At 42.8% G+C, this 18,239-nt stretch overlaps 1 protein-coding gene across 1 annotated transcript in view; it reads left to right on the top strand.

Moving 5' to 3' along the window:
• Positions 1-18,239, top strand: part of LOC103727256 (WD repeat-containing protein 49-like) — a 60,327-nt gene that overhangs the window by 25,421 nt on the left and 16,667 nt on the right. Inside the window, exons 5-10 of the mRNA XM_029559649.1 lie at positions 9,681-9,787; positions 9,870-9,949; positions 10,661-10,715; positions 11,841-11,886; positions 13,096-13,155; positions 16,071-16,236. Coding sequence (XP_029415509.1) covers positions 9,681-9,787; positions 9,870-9,949; positions 10,661-10,715; positions 11,841-11,886; positions 13,096-13,155; positions 16,071-16,236 — 514 coding nt within the window. The remainder of the gene's footprint in view (positions 1-9,680; positions 9,788-9,869; positions 9,950-10,660; positions 10,716-11,840; positions 11,887-13,095; positions 13,156-16,070; positions 16,237-18,239) is intronic.

The raw sequence follows: 18,239 nt of genomic DNA, 5'->3' as shown, positions 1-18,239 counted from the left end.
AAATATTTAAAAAATATATAAACACTAAGGGAGATAACTTTCTCTCTCAGTCTCATTGTCTATGAGACTATAAGATCGTAGCACCAAATCCTTTTAAACTCCAGGTCCTTTTAATAAGATGATGCTATGCAACAGTCTCTTCTGAATGAAATAACTACCATCATCATGACTTCAGCTGTGCCTGATTGCTAAACATCACCACAATTGGGCTTGTTGACGGTTGTGCTCATTCATTAAAAGGAGGGCCAAGCAGGGTCATTGGACTCTCACTGGAGTATCCAGCCACTCTTCCCAGCCAACTCTGTGTAAATTGGCCCTAATCACACATGGTCTCCTGGATTTGGGGAGGGCTAAAGTATACAATCTGGGGAAGGCTAGGCTAGGAAGAGAAGGCATGACCCATGCTGGGTAAAGGCTTTCTAGTGTGCATACCCTCAGGTCATACATACACCTCAGCAACCCCTCAGTTATCTTGGTAAGTAAGCTCAGTAAATTCATTGGTTTCTCAGTAAAATTTTAATCAAACATTGGTTTAATGCTAGAACCTTTAAAGAAAATAAGCATTGCTTAACATCCCCAGGAAAAGAAGTCTCACAACAGATGGAAATTTTATTTGTTAATGCTATTATGTCTCATAATTACTTAAAAAAAAGAAAATCAGACTGTAAAAGATGTTAAAGGGATATGGGAATGGAGATATTTTCTAAAACAGAAAAAATGAGAAAGTCTAAGCAAGTGATGAAGGTCTGTGTAGGTATGTTATGATATATAAAGGATGAGACAAAAATAATAGACTACACATAATATAATCTTAAAATTTCTAAGGTCATAGTTTAGTCAACTAGTTTAAGGAACAAAATATAGATCTAGTCAAGGTTTATCTGAGAATGTTTGGTTTTTCACGCAAGCTTTACCTACATAGCACATGGTATTTAAAAGTACCAAACTGGTAGAACTAACCTTATTGGATGTTTAACAGCCATACTTTGAGGTTTATACTAATCTGATCAGAGGGCCTTAAAGGACAGTGTTTTCCCCTTGCCCTCCAAGGTCGACTAAGTTTCAGGGGACTATGGAACATCTCTTAAAATGTCCTGTAACTGTGATGAGTCACCTGGCCTCTTATTCAGGGAGGCCATGCAGACACCACAAGATGGACTTGAACCAGTGTCCAGTATATAAAGAGGAGGGTCAACTCGGAGGAAATATCTCATACATGCTTCCAAGTGAAGGCAGACATGGTTGAGCAGGACCTTTGACTTATCTTCACGTAGATGGAACTGGTAAAAGAAAGGAGCCGGGGACTCCTCCCAAGCCCATGTGAACCCTGAGGAACAGATCCTCAAATGACCTTAAGTGTAAAAATAAATTGATTTATTTGGGCCAACTATGTGGCCCAAAAGGAAAGTATAATCAAAGGGTAAAGTCATGAGTATATTTAAGAGTTCAAGGAATTACACTTCCCAGATATTAGGCTTAAGTTTATATAAAAAGTTACTTAGACAATTATTTCTCACTGATGATTTTGTTCCTAATCAGAAAGTGCTGCTCAGATGTAAGATTTCAAATCTTGGTCTGCAATACTGTAGTGCCCACCCGCAGCTAAGGGAGACAACCCGCTATTGTTCTAAAATGATGGATAAATTTAGAAGCCTTTGCGAGGGAACTGACACTGATTCTAACCACTCCAACAGCTATCAAAATGCTTCAAAGCAAATCCTGAATCCATCACTCTCAAGTCCAGCCTTGGCAGAAAAATGAGGAGGAACCCAATAGAGGGACGTTTTTGGAAGCCCTTATCAAGAAATTCCAATGGACTCTCATATGAACATTTGAAAACTGCCCTATTCTGACTTTTTTCAAATTCCCTGTCTAGAACTTGTAATGCTAATTACTCTTGCCTTTACTTCTCCTTCACATCTCCTATTCACCAGTCAAGGACATTCTTTTCCCCCTACAGATAAGAGTTATGCAATTTAGGAGTTTTTAGATAGACCCAACGAAGGAGCACTCCAGGTGCCTCACCCTGCATGCCTGTTCAGCATGGAAAAAGCCAGAGCGGCCTGCATCCGGATTCCCTGTTGGCAATTTGGGTAACCTCTTCAGAGGATGGTGTGATAAGAATATGAGGTAGGAATTGGCTAGGCAGTTAGGGAAAAAAGACCCCAAAGAAAAGTAACTAGTTTCTTGGCTAAAACTCACAATGTCCTTGGGCCTCTTAGCAACATACTCCATTCCAAAAGCCAAAAAGTCAAAAACATTTGGGAGTTTTTATATAATCCTTAAACGATTTTACGGTTAGCTCTTCAGAGGGGGTAATGTTAGAGTAGCCAAAAGCCCCATAAAAAAATAATAATAAAAGAAGAAAGAGTATATGAACAAAAAAGAAAGAAACAGGATCTTATCAGAAAATAAGTATTCTCAAGATATGTGAACCAATAGTTTAGGACCAACTTCTCTTCCAACAGAATCTGTACAGAATTATGACTACGAGTCCTAGATCTAGCTTTCTATTATCTTTCAGAGTGATTGTATAAGGAATTAATACATGTAAATAATTCAGTGTAGAGCTTGTTCCATAATATATGTTAAAATATCTGCTTTTAAAAAAAAAAGAATTTCAAATGGGGGTCCAGGTTTCCATGGTAACATGTAAGTTACCTCTGTAGTGCCCACCAAATTCCAGTAACAATCTCGACAAGACTGTTCTTTCTGTAACATAATTTTCAAACTCTTCTAGTATCCACCCACTGCCCAACTCCAATGCCAAACCTACACCATTATGTATTTGCTGAGGAAGTATATTACTTTTGGTATCAAAAACTAAAAAATAAAATAAAACAATAATAAAAAATAATATATATTACTTGGTCGTCTAGTCAGAGTTTTTTTTGTTTTGTTTTGTTTTGTTTTTACCTTGACTTGGTGTCAATACGTTCCAAACAAGGCAAGTTCCTGCATATTTTTATTCATGCTGAAAGGAGCTATGTATTTTCCTTGCTAATCAGAACCTCCTGAAACTACCATGAAGCAGCCATTCAGTTATTGCCTCAGCACCCTGTTTATCACTGCCCTGGTTCTGTCCAGTTTGTCCCCATGTATAGCCCAGGACTTTTGTGCCTCTTCCTCTCCTCCTCCACACACCTGGGGACCCACCAAAGTCCACTCCATATTCAATATTCCATGAAACTGTTTTCCATATCTGACTTAACATAGGTGTCACCCTCTTTCCGACCATCTGTCATCCGTTCCCCACATCACTGTGTAGGGTGAAGTCACAGGATCAACCCTTACCTGCAATAAGACAGCAGCACTAGAGGCTAGGGATTAACATCTGCACTCTTTTCCTCCTCCTGCTCCTGCTCCTGTTCCTGCTCCTGCTCCTGCTCCTCCTCCTGCTCGTACCTGCAATAAGACAGCAGCACTAGAGGCTAGGGATTAACATCTGCACTCTCTTCCTCCTCCTGCTCCTGCTCCTGTTCCTGTTCCTGCTCCTGCTCCTGCTCCTCCTCCTGCTCATGCTCCTCCTCTTGCTCCTCCTCCTGCTTCTGCTCCTCCTCCTCCTGCTCTTCCTCCTCCTCCTGCTCGTGCTCCTCCTCTTGCTTCTCCTCCTGCTTCTGCTCCTCCTCCTCCTGCTCTTCCTCCTCCTTCTGCTCCTCCTCCTATTCCTCCTCTTCCTCCTCCTCCTCCTGCTCCTCCTCCTCCTGCTCTTCCTCCTTCTCCTCCTCCTGCTTCTGCTCCTCCTCCTCCTGCTCCTGCTCCTCCTCCTCCTGCTCTTCTTCCTCCTCCTGCTCCTCCTCCTCTTCCCCTTCCTCTTTCTCCTAATTCTCCTCCTCCCCTCTTCTCCTGCTTTCCTTTCCTTCTCTTCCTCATCTTCCATCTCCCCTTCCTCCTTCTTTCCTCTTTTTGGCATAGTGAGGGTATCTGCTCCTCTGAGAAACATCCTTAATCTTCTACCATTCAGTCTTCCATTCAGACAAAAAGAATGACCCATTCACACTGGGGCTTCTAATTCTGTGATGGCACAGTCTTCCTCCTTTAATAATTTGCTTTTAATAAATGTCTCCCCTGGCAGTAGGTGGCAAGTAAATGCTGAGTTGAGATATGAGCACCTTCGCAGCAATTACTGTAGTAGGTACCTGCTGAGGACAAACTCTCCAATGCTGAGTGAATTCAATGATCAGTCTCAGTATGTGGCCATCTTGCAGATGTGTTGCTTTGAGAACTCCTTCCAGCCTCCTCATGCCACCATCACAATTCACAGCATTTAAAACATACTGCACACTTTAACACTTGTGGAGCACAGATTAGAGGCCAAGATCTTCATGAAACCTGAACTGATGAATACCTCAGTACCACATTTGCCCACTGTGGTCATATACATAGAAGCACTAAAAGCCACTACTTTTAGTGCCTCTGAAAATACTGGAAAAACACTCAATGACAGCTCATAAATGTTCAATGAATGATGACATCGTATTGTTAGAACTTATTTATATTTATAATATGAATGATTATAAGAATAACAAATTTTATTGACATCTCAAAGCTAAAAATATTATTCAAATCATTTTAAAATTGAAAATCAAAATTTTATTTAATTTTCAAATAAAAATTTATTTAATCTGTGTTAAATTTGGGATGTTACATTTTTATATAAGAATTTTTAAAATTTTTATTTATGTATATGTCTGTGTGTGGATGGAACAGGTATGCATATGTAAAGAGACCAGAAGAGGGTATCAGATCCCCTGGGGTTGGAGTTATAAGTGAGCTATCCAACCTGAGTGCTGGACACTGAACTCGTGTCCTCTGAAAGAACAGCAAGCACTCTTTAACTGCTGATCCACCTCTCTAACCTCCATATTTTAATGTGTCTAATTAGATGATATATGCTAAAGGAAAAACTACTTGAGCCTATTAGGTTCGTTTGAAATATTTATCTATTTATTTAATTTTATGGGTGTTTTGCCAGCATATATGTGAGTGAAACATGTGCATACAATGCCCACAGAGGTCAGAAGAGGGCATCAATTCCCCTGGAACTGGAGTCACAGACATTTAGTCACCATGTAGGTGCTGGGAACTGAACCAAGGTCCTCTGGAAGAGCAGGCAGTGCTCATCTCTCCAGCATCCCCATTAAGTTTTTTGTTTGTTTGGTTTGTTGTTGTTGTTGTTGTTGTTTTGGTCTTTTTGAGACAGGGTCTCCCTGTAGCCCCAGATGGTCTGGAACTCAATATGTAGACCAGGCTGGCCTTGAACTCACAGAGCTCCACCTGCCTCTGCCTCCCGAGTGCTAGGATTAAAGGAATACACTACCACACCCGGCCCCCATTAAATTCTTAAAGGAGACCTGCTAGAGTATGAATTCTCCCTACAAAGCACAAGTAAGGTTTATTTGAAAAAGTATAAATATTACATTTAGACTTTTCTTGCTTCTATGAATAGAACAGTAAAGTCATTTTGAAAGATGTTTTCACTGCTCACCTCACTTCAGTCTTTTAATTTCCAGATAGCTGTCTTTAGCATTACTTTTCTTAAAGCTGTGTCTGATTAATCCTATAACAGGATCCCTGAGCCCCAAAAGGAGGACAGGCATAGTGGTCCACGCTTTTAATCCCAGCACTCAGGAGGCAGAGGCAGGCAGATCTGTGAGTCTGAGGCCAGCTGCAGGTCCTGGACTCACATTTCAGCCTCACGGTCACTTAATTCAAACCTGCTCCTTATCAATCGCTGCAGGCTGCAGAACTCTGAGTTATCTGTGAATGGCTTAATATCATTAATACCAGTAAGGTGAACCCCAATCATGCTAAGAGTCTTTTGCAATATGATAAAGGATGGGTGCTTTGGAGTGGCAGTCATCCCTAGAAACCATAGCTTTGCAAGGGGGCAGAGGAAAGGAGGTCAAATGTGTACCACTGAAAAAAATATGTTCTCAGAAACTTGAAATCCACAACAGTGAGAGAACACCTTCTGGCTTCTGGGTTGGAGTTCCAAAACTTCCTCTGAAGTCAATGGAACTCCCACTTTTACAAAGTGGCAGATTAAGAAGGAGCATTTGGCAACTTCTGAGATGTCTACTCCCACATTGTCACTGCCTTTTCAGAAGACTTTGTGAGCTAGTTCCAGGAAGCCTATCCCAAAGAATGCTTCCTGGGGTGGGGAACTGACTTCAGCCATCAAGAAACAGGACACTGGACTCCTTAGAAGAGACCCTTATTCAAAGGCTACTCAAGGGATGGGGCGGAGAGTAGCTGCAAGAATGGAAGCCATTGGGCCGAGTGACATCTCAAGGCTGAGAGATTAAAAGACACAGACACCCCCGAACCAGGTTGCTCTTTCTTATTGACCCAGACAGTGAATACATTTTGCTGGTTAAAACTGTGTCCACACTTAATTTTTCTGCACTTAGCTGTTCAGTGTTGTGCTCTACACTCTCAAAACTTCCAATCTTCTCAGTGAGTGCTAAGGTGTGTGACTTTTCCTGGGGAGATGTGAACATATGTCTAGTCAGATAGGGCACTGACCACAGACCAAAGAATGACCAATGACTGGGTATAGTTACAGGAGCATGGATGATTGGTTGTCTTATCAGCCTCCTTCCGTCCCCTATGAGGGAGCATTCCAATTTGGAGGAAATAGCTATACACCATAAGTGCTGAACTTTATACCTTCAAATTCATATCTCTCATTCTTTTCCGTTTTTGGTTTTTGTCTTTTTGAGACAGTGTCTCCCTGTAGCCCCAGGTGGCCTGGAACTCGCTATGCAGACCAGGCTGGCCCTGAACTCATAGAGCTCTGTCTGCCTCTGCCTCCCAGTGCTGGAATTAAATGCATGCACTACCACACCTGGCATGTGTTGCATTATTAATACCTAGTACCTCAGAATGTAATTATTTGTAGATTCTTTCCTCTTCTTTCTCTTTCTTTTCTTTCTTCCTTTCCTTTCTTCCATCCTTCCTTTCTTCCTCTTTCCTTCCCTCCCTCCCTTCTTTTATCTTCCTTTCTTTTTTCTTTCATTTTTTTAACTGATACATAAAATCATAAAAATTCATTGAGGATGCAGATCAGTGGTAGGGTACTTGCCTAGCAAGCACAAGGCCCTGGGTTGATCCCCAGAACTGCAAGACAAGCAAAAAAAAACTTAAAAGGTACCATGTGCCTGTAATCCCAGCACTGGGAGGCCGAGGTGGCAAGGTCAAGAGTTCAAGCACAACCTGGGATATATAGTGAGATTCTCTCCCCGACCCCTCCCATATATGCATGTGTACATGTGCGTGCATGCGTGTGTATGCGTGCGTGTGTGTGTATGTGTTAAAAACCATATATGGTAAAGGGTGCCATGTGGGTTTTATTCATGTGTACATGGAGACATCTTTGTGTGTCTATGTGTACTTGTGTGTATGGTGTGTGTATGTGTGATCACATATGTATGGGTGGGTATGTGCTGTGCAGTGGTAGCCAGAGGCTGACATCAAGTGTCTTCTTCACTTGACCACTCTGTACCTTATATATTGAGGCAGGGTCTTTCACTTGACTCAGAACTCACTCATTCATCTAGTCTGGCTGGCTAGCTTGTTCCAGGGATCCTGTTTTGGCCTCCTGAGTGCTGAAATTACAGGTGGGTTACTGTGCCTGGCTGGCATTTACATGAGTACTAGGGATCTGAACTCTCATCTTCATATTTGTACCACAAGTGCTTTACCCACTGATTAATCTCTCCAGGCCCTGCAAGTGTATATTTTATAGTGTTTGAAACAATTTAAACATTATCCATCTCCTCAAACAGGTATCATTCTTTACGTAAAAACTTGCACAATTCTTTTTTCTCTATTTTTTTGTTTTTTAATTATGTGTACGTGTCTCTGTGTCTGCGTGTGTCTGTGGGGGGTGGTATACGCACATGTGAGTGCAGGTGCCCATGGAGTCCAGAAGAGGGTATCAGATCCCCTGGAGCTGGGGTTACAGGCTATTATGAGCTGCCCAACATGGATGGGAACTGAACTTGAGTCCTCTGCTGAGCCATCTCTCCAGCCTAATGTTTTGAAATATACAGTCTATTATTTCTATGTCTAGTCACCCTGTTGTGCAGCTCACGGGAACTTTCTGCTCCTATCTAATTTTAGCACCAGCTGAGCAACCTTCCCCCACCTTCCCCTTTGCCCTATTCTCTATGGCCTGTAGTACCTAACATTCTACTTTCAACTTCTCCACCAGCTTCTTCAGATTCCACACTGTGAGGAGGGTTATGCAATGCTTTGTGTTTCTGTGCTTGGTTTATTTCATTGAGTTAATGATCTTTCTATGTTGTCACAATGCCAAGGTTTCATTCTTTCTATGGCTGAATAGTATTCCATGTGTTTATGTACCACATTTTCTTCTCATTGGGGGATATTTAGGTTGATTCTTTTACTTGACCATTGTGAATAGTGCTGCATGGAATGTAAACATTTTTTCAGCATACTATTTCATTCCTTTGGCCAATAGTGGGATTACTGGATCATCTGGTGGTTCCTTTTGAGGAATCTCCACACCATTTTCTGTAAAGGCTGTACTAATCTACATTCCCTCCAACAGTGTAAAAGGATTCCTTTTGGAAATGGGGCCTTTAAAGAGGCAATTAACTAAAAATGAAGCTAGTATGCTAGTCCTCATTCAGTCTGACTCTTTTCTTTTTTTAAAAAAAAATATTTTATTTATTATTTTTATTTTATGTGTATGCGTATATTGTCTGCACATAGGTAAGTGCACCCATGTCGTGCAATGCCCACAGAGGACAGAAGAGGCTGTTGGATCCCCTGGAACTGGATTTACAGACAGTTGTTAGCTGCCATGTGGGCGCTGGGATTCGAACCCGGGATTCTACAAGAACAGCCAGTGTTCTTAACTGCTGAGCCATCTCTCCAGCCCCTGACTCTTTCTTTTCTACAAGATTAGAACAGAAAGAGACACCGGATAAATGCGTGCACAGAAGAAAGGAGGCCATTTGCAAGCTTAGGAGAGAAGTTCCGGAGGAAATGAACCCTGCTGTCTTGGATTCTTTTTCAGTAGCTTCAAAAAAACACCTTGACAAAAGCAACTTAGGGGAGCTCACAGTTCCAGGCTACAGTCCATCACTGCCCGGAAGTCACAGCAACAGGAGCTCCAGGCAACTAGTCACATCACCTCCACAATCAAGAAGAAGAGAGTGTCGAATGCCTGTGCTTAACTCCCTCTCTCCTTTTCATTCAGTCCAGGGCTTAGCATACACGGTTATGCCACCCACATTCAGGGTGGACCTCCCCACCTCAGCCCAGCGAAGAAAATTCCTCATGAGCATGCTTACCCATAGGCCAAGCTCCTGATCTAGACAATCCCTCATTGAGATACCTTTCCCAGGTGATTCTAGATTGTGTCAAGTTGATAATTAACACTAACCAACACCTTGAGCCTGATTCAAACCTCCAGACCGTGAAATAGTACATTGCTGTTGTTGAAGCAATCTAGTCAGTGACTATTTGCTATGGTAGTCCTAGCAAATGAATAATATACTCAAATAAATCAATGTGTATGGAAGTACAGAGATGTTCAAGGTGAACTTTCATCTTTAATATCAATGTTACTAGACTTCTAAATACAAATTCCCTTTGATTTGATAACCATTATCTCTATGTCATCTTTCTCTCAACTTTTTATACAGATGGTGAAAGTATGGGACTTTGAAACAGGAAGACAGTTGTCTGAATTTTGGGGGACTCATGGCAACACTAGCATCACTTGTCTGACTTTTGACTCCAGCGGAAGAAGGTACATCTTTTCCTTAGTGTTATGAACCATTCAGCAGGATGGCATGTGCCATGTCGTCCTAGTGGGACACTCTGTTTCCTAGGCTCATTACTGGGGGCAGAGATGGCTGTGTGAAAATATGGAGCTACAACAATGGACACTGTCTACACACCCTTCAGAATGGCAAGTGAGGCTTGGGAACTCCTGCAAGTGGTCCCCATAAAGTACTGATTGGGCATTTGTCTTAAATGGAAAATCAAGTGAGACAGACCCTAGGATTTATGTAAGACCTCCACATCTTTTTTCTCTGCATTTCATGTTACTTAATGACTCTGAACTTGTGTTTCAAAGGGACATAATCACATAAGTCATAAATTGACAAATTAAAAGTGAGTCTCTTATTATGAATCTCCCTACCTGTCCCAAGCCATTTGCTATATCTATTCTTGGTAAAAAAAAAAAAAAAAAAAAAAAAAAAAAATTCCCGATACTGGCCTGTAAAACTCCTGCAGAGCAGATAAGATATACATTCTTCCACTATAGAGGGAAATAATAACGTCAGAGTAAAAGAGACATGAAACTGAAGTCATGAGACTCACTCCAAAATCTGCTTTGACACATGTCATATGCTACTGGGTCCTGTTGGGAGACTTGAGGAGAAGCTGAGTTTCTCTCTTCCTGTAGCTGATCAAGGGCAGAATCAACATTGTAGGACAGGGCATATGGCTACAAATGAACAGTGCTTTAATGCCTCAGGTGACATTTGACTGTGTGCTAAAAATCAGAAAGTAAATGATGAAGTCTTCCTTGATCATCAGGTAGATGAGGTCAACATATGTAAGATGATTCAAGAGTTGATAAAAATGTTTGACATAGGTGGCAATATATTTCCAGATGAAAAACAAACTGAAGTCTGTGATTGTACCTATATGGAGGTGAACCAAAATAGGTGAGTTATATTCAGCTTGGGTTGTATTTAATAGGACATCTTTTTTGTCCTGGTTGGAAAAAAAAATCAGTATGGTTAGCTTTTTGTTGCTATGACAAAATACCTGAGATTAAAGAAAAAGCTAAGGGGGGGGGGAGATTTGTTTTGGCTCACATTTTCTGAGGTCTCGGTTCATCATCAGTGGGTTTCATTGCTCTTAAGCCTGTGCTAAGGTAGAAACACCATGGCAGAAAGGCATGGCAGAGAGGAGATGTTCATGGCAGCACAGAAGAAAAGTGAGAGAAACACAGAGAAGCCAAGGACAAAATATACCCTTCAAAGGTTCACCCCCAGTGACCCACTTCTTCCAACTACGCCCCACCTTCTAACAACCCATTCAGCTATGAACTCATCAATGGTTTGACCCACTGAAGAAGTCAGCACCCTATAATCCAATCACCCGCTAATTGGGAATCAAGACTTCAACATCTGAGCCTTTTAAGAGATACAAACCCTAATAACAGTAAAGGGAATTTTCCATAATAAAATGTGTCTAAGCATTTTAGAGGACCCTGGTTACTTCCTGGAGGTGGTTTAGGTAACTAGGCTCTTCCAGAGCATTGAAGTAAATCTCTGCATCTTTTGATAACTGTTTAGAAATTGACATAGAAAGTGCCATGTCACCCCACCAAGTGCTTTAGTAAGAAACAAATCAGAGACTAGAGCAAGTAAATTCAACCACTATAAATCAAAGAACAGAAATCCAGTAATTCCTTCCTGACCATTACAAGGGTAAAGCAATTTCCTTGGTCAGTTTCTGTGAGTGGTCTTGCCCCTGTGGTTCAGCCATGCTCTGGGGAACAGGCAATCCTCAGAAAGGCAGCTTCCCACGGAGGATCTGTGGACCTCAGAAATGATGGGATGTCCTGCTTGTGTCCTGATCCTTTAAGCACCAGCTAAAAACTGACCCTGATTTTTCAAATTACATTTCCCCTTGTTCTTCATAAGCAGCAGAAGAACTTGGGTTCTCAGCTCTTAGTTTATCACATGGATATGGCACAGTCCAACCACAGTGTTGATTCCATGCAGAAAGTAAACAGATGAAAAGTTTACACACTGAAAGTTAACGTTCTGTTGTCCTCTTAGGTGTATCATAGCTGTTGGATGGGACAGAAGAATAAACATGTATTTTGTAAGTGAAATGTACCAACTAATGACATTTCAAAACCCTCCTTTCAGATTTATTTTCTCTCCTCTCTCTCTGTCTCTCTCTCTCTGTCTGTCTCTGTCTGTCTCTGTCTGTCTCTGTCTCTCTCTCTCTCTCTGTCTCTCTCTCTCTCTCCCTCTCTCTCTCTCGATTTGAGAGTGCCTTTGCTACCTGGTGTAAGACAAGTTGTGATATGCACAGGATTCCCTCTCTTAATTTCTCTTTATCCTTTCCTCTCTTGTTTATTTTAAAAGATTTTTTTTTTTAACTTCAGTTACTTCCCAATATTTCCCACAGAGAAGATGTGCTGTGGGGTGGGGGGGACCTCTGGGCTCCAGGGGATCAAGCCAGACTGTTCGTGCACACCTGCAGCTTAGTAGTTCTGCTCCTGACTCATACCTTGTCAAGCTTCACCACCCCCGCACCCCTGCTGGGCCCTCCTCCCCAGCCTGCAGGATCTCGCTCCTCTGCACAAGCGCACATCCCAGCTGAAGTCTAACCAGGCCAGCTGACCAGCTTTTACCTTCAAAATGTCTTAGAGCCTCTCTAACCAGAAAGAGGAAGTGAAATGCCATCTGTAAGCATCTCTACAGACAAGAAATTTCTCTTTATGACTTAGATACAGGGAGAGGATTAAGAGACAGAGTTTAAAGTACTGCCTAAGGCTAAGTTTTAAATCTACCTGTGACATTTTATTACCCTGCTTGCTATGCTGGGTGGTCCTGGATTTCCGAATGCCTTTAAATGCTGTAAGTTCTCTTGATTCATTTGAAAGTTCACTATATTTCACAGCCTAAGCCTTGCATCCTGAGAGTGATTTGAGAGATGACTACCTGAGAAATTTCAGCATTGCATTTGTCCTTTGGTATTACAGGTTCCTGGGCTGATGGCTTTGGGTTTAGCACATGCAACAGCTCTGGGTCTTATTATGAAGGCAAAGCTATGCAACAGATCCAAGGAGAGCTTGTCAGCTGACATATGATTTGCTGAAATGCAATCACCCAAACGTCAGGAGTGGATTGCTTTTTATTCCCACTGGCACTAGGGGAATTTGCTTTGACATTTCAAAAATCTGCATCAGTGGTGGGGTGAGGGGTAGGGTTATGAAATGTACCAACACCTTTTCTCTGAAGTTGTGTGTTGGCAGCTCATCTTATTGCTTGTACAATGTGTCCTCTTTGGCTTTGGATACAGGACATATCACGTGACTTTCATCACTTCTGGAAGCCTCAGCCATGTTGGCAGGATGACCTGGTGAGCCCTGACCCACTATCTGGCTCTCAGTCCACACAACAATAAGGATCTCCTTCACTCAAACGGCTCTCCTGCATTTCCTGGTCCTGCCACACATGCTCAGCTTCTCAGAAGCTATGGCAGAATCCAGGCCCATGTAGAGACTGAGATCCAGGCAGCTACCTCCTCTCTAAGAAAAGTGATGGCCCCATGTTCAAGTTGGGGTGTGAGGCCTGAGGGGCAGAGTCCATGCAGTTTCCCTGGGTCCAACTGGAAGTCCTGGTGGGCCGGAGGCTCAGGGTTGGTGGGGGGTGGTTTTCTCCAAGAAGCATCCACTTGCTGCTTTTGCTTGGTGAGACAAATTGTCTTCAGGGTACTATCCTCAAGCCTCGAAGAGCTTAGGGGATAACACTCCTGCCACCCTGTATATTGTTAGAGGCCCAGAGCCAGGGAACTGCTTGTGGTGCTTGTTAGGAACCAAAATGCCCCCAACTTTCCACAGCTTCCTGGGACTGAATGACTTCCTTTAAAATAGTCTGGATGCCAAGGCACTAAGACAAATGCCAAGAATGTGCTGAAATGTCTGCCACCTCTTACCTACCTTCTGTCCCCTACAAATATTCCAAAGGTGCAAGTCACTAGAATACAAACTCCATGAAGACAGACCTCATTTGTCGTTTCACTGCAGTCTTCCCAGGGCCTCTTCCAATACCTAGCTATAGTAGTTGACCAGTGAATATGTTTTCATTCAGTGAGCATCTAATAAATGCTTCTTGTAGACCAAATATATTCTATTTATCAAAGAATAAAGGCCTTACCTTCACGAAGCTTATAGTTGAGTGAATGCTGAAGGCAATAATAAGATGATACATGAGATGCCTGGGGGAAGCCACGGCCTTTGGAAGTCGTGTTTGGGTCAGTGAAGTATGTATTCATTTAGCTTTCCATCATTCACACATACTTATTGAGTATTTGCATACTGTTGCCTTCAGTTGTCAGGCACAGAAGATACAAATGTGATTTATGAGATGCTCACAGACACATGAGAGGATAAGCAGCTGAGGAAATGATAAGTATGCACTCTAATAGTAATAGGACCATGTAGAAAACACTTGAGGAGCACTAGCTTTGCTGCAATATTATATGGGATATCAAAGATTACTAGGACTTTTCCAGAAGGGAAAGACAATCTAGATGACAAGCAGGGAGTGAAGTGTGAACAAAGCCTGGAAGCACAGAAGCATGTTGTATGGGAAAACTGTGGAGGGTTCATCCTATATGGGAGGACTGTGGAGGGTTTATGTTGAATGGGAGGACTGTGGAGGGTTCATGTTGTGTGGGAGGACTGTGGAGGGTTCATGTTGTGTGGGAGGACTGTGGAGGGTTTATGTTGTGTGGGAGGACTGTGGAGGATTTGAAAGGCTGGCACATCATGTATAGAAGGGAACTGAGGCTAGAAAACTAAGAGCTTGAAAGATATACTAATGAATTATCTTGGTCTGCTGGGGCTTGCCTTAACAAAATGCCACACACTGGGCAGCTTTAAGAACAGAAATTAATTGCTTACAATTCTGGAGGCTGAGAAGCCTGAGATCAGGGTGCCAGCAGGGTCAGGTTTTGGTGAGGTCTCCCTTCCTGGCTTATTGATAGATAGCTGGTCACCATCTACATCTTCTTGCTATGTTATCACATAGCAGAGAGAGGGTGGGCCGTATGCCTCTTCCTCTTCTTATATAGACACTAATCCCACCATGAGGAACCCATCTTCATGACTTCATTCAACCCCAATAACCTCCTAAAACCACATCTCTAAATATCACCATTTGGGGGGTTAGATTTGTTTATTTATTTATTTCGTATATGAGTGTTTTTGCCTGCATGTATGTAAATGCGCCCATGTGTACAATGCTTGCAGAGGCCAGAAGAGGGTGTCAGATTCCTGGTACTAAAGTTATGGATGATTGTTAGCCACCACATGGGAGGTAGGAGCTGAATGCAGGTCCTCTGCAAGAGTGGCCAGTGCTCTACACCACTAAGCCATCTCTCCAGTCCCAGGTTAGGAATTTGACATGTGAATTTGGGCATAGGACACAAACATTCAGCCCAGAACAAATAGGTAAATTTTATTCTGCAGTTAGAGTAAGACACCTAAGTGCCCAACATACTGTGGAAGAGTGGGGTAGAAGTGGGTAGAGGATCATGGGAAGGAGATGACCATTGGTTTCCTCTTCCCCAAAAGTTTCACAGCATAATCTGTGTTCAGGCAGACAGGTCATCTTAGGTGATCATGGGCAGGTTCACAGGGACACTCTGTGGAAAATATATGAGGACAAAGGTAAAAGAATATCTTTCTAGGGCTGAGAAAAGCCAACTGCCTTCACACAGCAACTGTCCATAGTGAGAAAGGCAAAACGCTGGTGGCCAGGGGCTCTTTTGTTCAACTTCACAGACCTGTTTTAGGTTCTTACTTTTAGTAATGGTGCCTATCCATTTGGAGGGGGACACCTAGCTCCAATTCCCATCAACATAGTTGAGTCATGGTGGAAGGCAGATGGGAGCCCCGTGAGTCACTCTTCCCTGGCATGTGGTTTTCTGGCTTCTGAGAAACCAAACCACTTTGGCCATGGGTTGTGTTCTATTGTCCCACTACTATCATCATGCATCCCAAATGAGGGCACCTTATCAACAGCCTGCTTGCTAGCAGGACAGTGAAGTAAGGAAGTTGCCAGGGTAATGCTTCCTTCAGAAAGCGGGCCCTGGACCATGGAGATTCAGAAATGTTCAGGCTGACCTCCAGAGAGCCTCCCACATGGAGAAGCAGAGGCTTCAGAGAAGGAAGAACTGCTTTGCACCTTCCTTAGGGATCAAATGAAGGAAAACTGCTGCGTGTGATTTGAGAACTTGATTTCTTAGTTCTGTCTTTCTGTCTTTCTCAGAACCATGGGCACAAGGAGGACATCCTCTGTGTAGCTCAGTGCCCACCTTTTCTTCTGGCCACTTCCAGCTTTGATGGGGAGATTATAGTTTGGAATGTCATCTCAGGACACATGTACTGCAAATTGAACACTCCCAGCCCCTTGGATGTCGTGGATCATAGAGAAGGTAGGTGAAGGACAAGCTCTGTCACCTCTGTGCACAGGCCCCTATCAGCTTGAACTAGGCAAGTTGAAGGCGTCTCAGTTTGCGGCCACTTCCCACTTAGAAGGTATTGGCTTTGTTTCAGGTTTGCCCTGTCAGATAAAGCTTCCCAAAGCTGGGAGGGAGCTTAAGAGTTCAAAAGCTCAGCCCACATCCCTAGGCACCTGTCTACCCAAGTTCATCTCACAGGCCAATCCATCACCTTTGGGAGGCCTTTGTTTGTCTGCTTCTAACCTGAAGAATGTTCCCCCTGAGCCCCCCAACTCTGCTGGAACCTCTCTTCCTCTTGATCCTCTGCTTTCTATTGCCAACTGCGAGTCATGCTGCTTCTTCCAACCAGCTAGCAAGCCTGCTCCCAAGCCCAGCCTAGACACCATCCCCTCAATGTCTCTTCCAACTGCAAGGCTTCAGGCTCCTGTGCTGTCCTCATCCTCTGCCTCTTCTCATGGCCCATGACCAACAGAGCTCTGACCTCAATCTGTCTTTACTGCTTGAGTATCCTATTGCAAAATGTCACTCCCATTCTCCTTGATTTGTCTGCCTGGTTCCATTTCTTCAAGGTCCTCTCTTTCTGCTAATGTGATCATGGTTTTATTCATCCCTTTATTCATTGAAAACCTGCTTATGAACTCCTACAATGTGCCTGGTACAATACTAAGGGTGGGACTTAAGGCTGGCAAGCACATTCTTCTCCTGACAAACCCTAAATCATTTAAAAATGCATATGAAGAACAAGCGGTGAGTTGGGACATCTACCAGGGTCACTGCTGGATGTGAAGGGTCATGAATCTGGCTATAGCCCATAGCCGAATGAGCTTCCTTCTCCTCCATTCCCCCGAAAGTCTAGGTGCACCCTTCCCAAGCAGCAGTCTGAATAGCATCTACTATGGAGTCACAAGAGAGGAGATACAGGGAGTTAGGGTTTGTTTTTTTTTTTTTTTTTTCATAAAAAATTAGGAAGTTCTTACATTTCCTGAGTCTCAACTTGAAAATCCTTAGAGAACTGTGGGCCCAGATTAGAGCCCTGCAATAGCAATTTGATAGCTCAGTAACATTTTTTTTAAATCTCTGAATCATTCAATCAAAAAATATCTTTGAGCTTCTCCCAGAGACATTAAGCTCTGAAAAAGAAAGAGAGCCAACGCTATAAGGCCCAGTGCCACCTTCAAGGGGCTCATGGTCTAAGTGCAGAGGCAGGCTGTGGGTTTCCGGCAGGTAAAATAGTAGTAAAGCCATGTGGTCAGTTTGGAAAGCTCTGGAAACCAAGAGGTTGGAAGGAATTCTTAACCTGTAGACTCATCATCCAGGCAATTCCTATTCCCTATTTCTCCATATATTTGAAAAGATTATTTTACAGAACTCTGAGAACATCTAAGAGATTTTAAAATCTTTGAGGGAAAAGATGCCAACTTTTCAATCTAGAAGTTTCCTTTCACTGACATTAAAATGAAAATAAAGTCACTGGCAAGAATGTAAGCTGCCCTTCCAGGAGGCAGTTCCAATGTGAAACTGTTTGTAGCAGCATTGGTTGCTCGGAGTTATGAAGACTGTAAACAGTCTTTTCTGGAGAAAGCCTTCTGCGGCAGAATTGTAGAGCCACCCATAGTCCCCAGAAACTGCACTTCTGCGAGGTGGGACTATGACAGAGTCCCACACCCTTCCAGGTAGGAGTAGTCATGGCCTTCTTGACAATCAGACCAAAACCCAGTGATCTTTCATACATGTGATGGTGAGGAAGATACCATCTTATTTGGAAAACTGGATAGTTTTCAGAAAAAGGGTTAGTGAAATAGCAAGGTAAAGCTAAACTCACTGAAAACATTGTTTCTGCCAACTCAAAAACAGTTTAGCTGCATCCTTTCTCATAATAGAGATTGTTATTTCTTCTTCCACATCAAATAGAATTTGATTGTGAGAGAGACCAAAGGTTTCCATCAAGCCAAGGTTCAAGAAACCTGTCAGTTCAC

Source organism: Nannospalax galili, unplaced genomic scaffold (assembly GCF_000622305.1).
Source record: "Nannospalax galili isolate Female #2095 unplaced genomic scaffold, S.galili_v1.0 scaffold768, whole genome shotgun sequence".
Classification (NCBI taxonomy): Eukaryota; Metazoa; Chordata; class Mammalia; order Rodentia; family Spalacidae; genus Nannospalax; species Nannospalax galili.
This window is presented reverse-complemented; position numbering and strand designations above follow the sequence as displayed.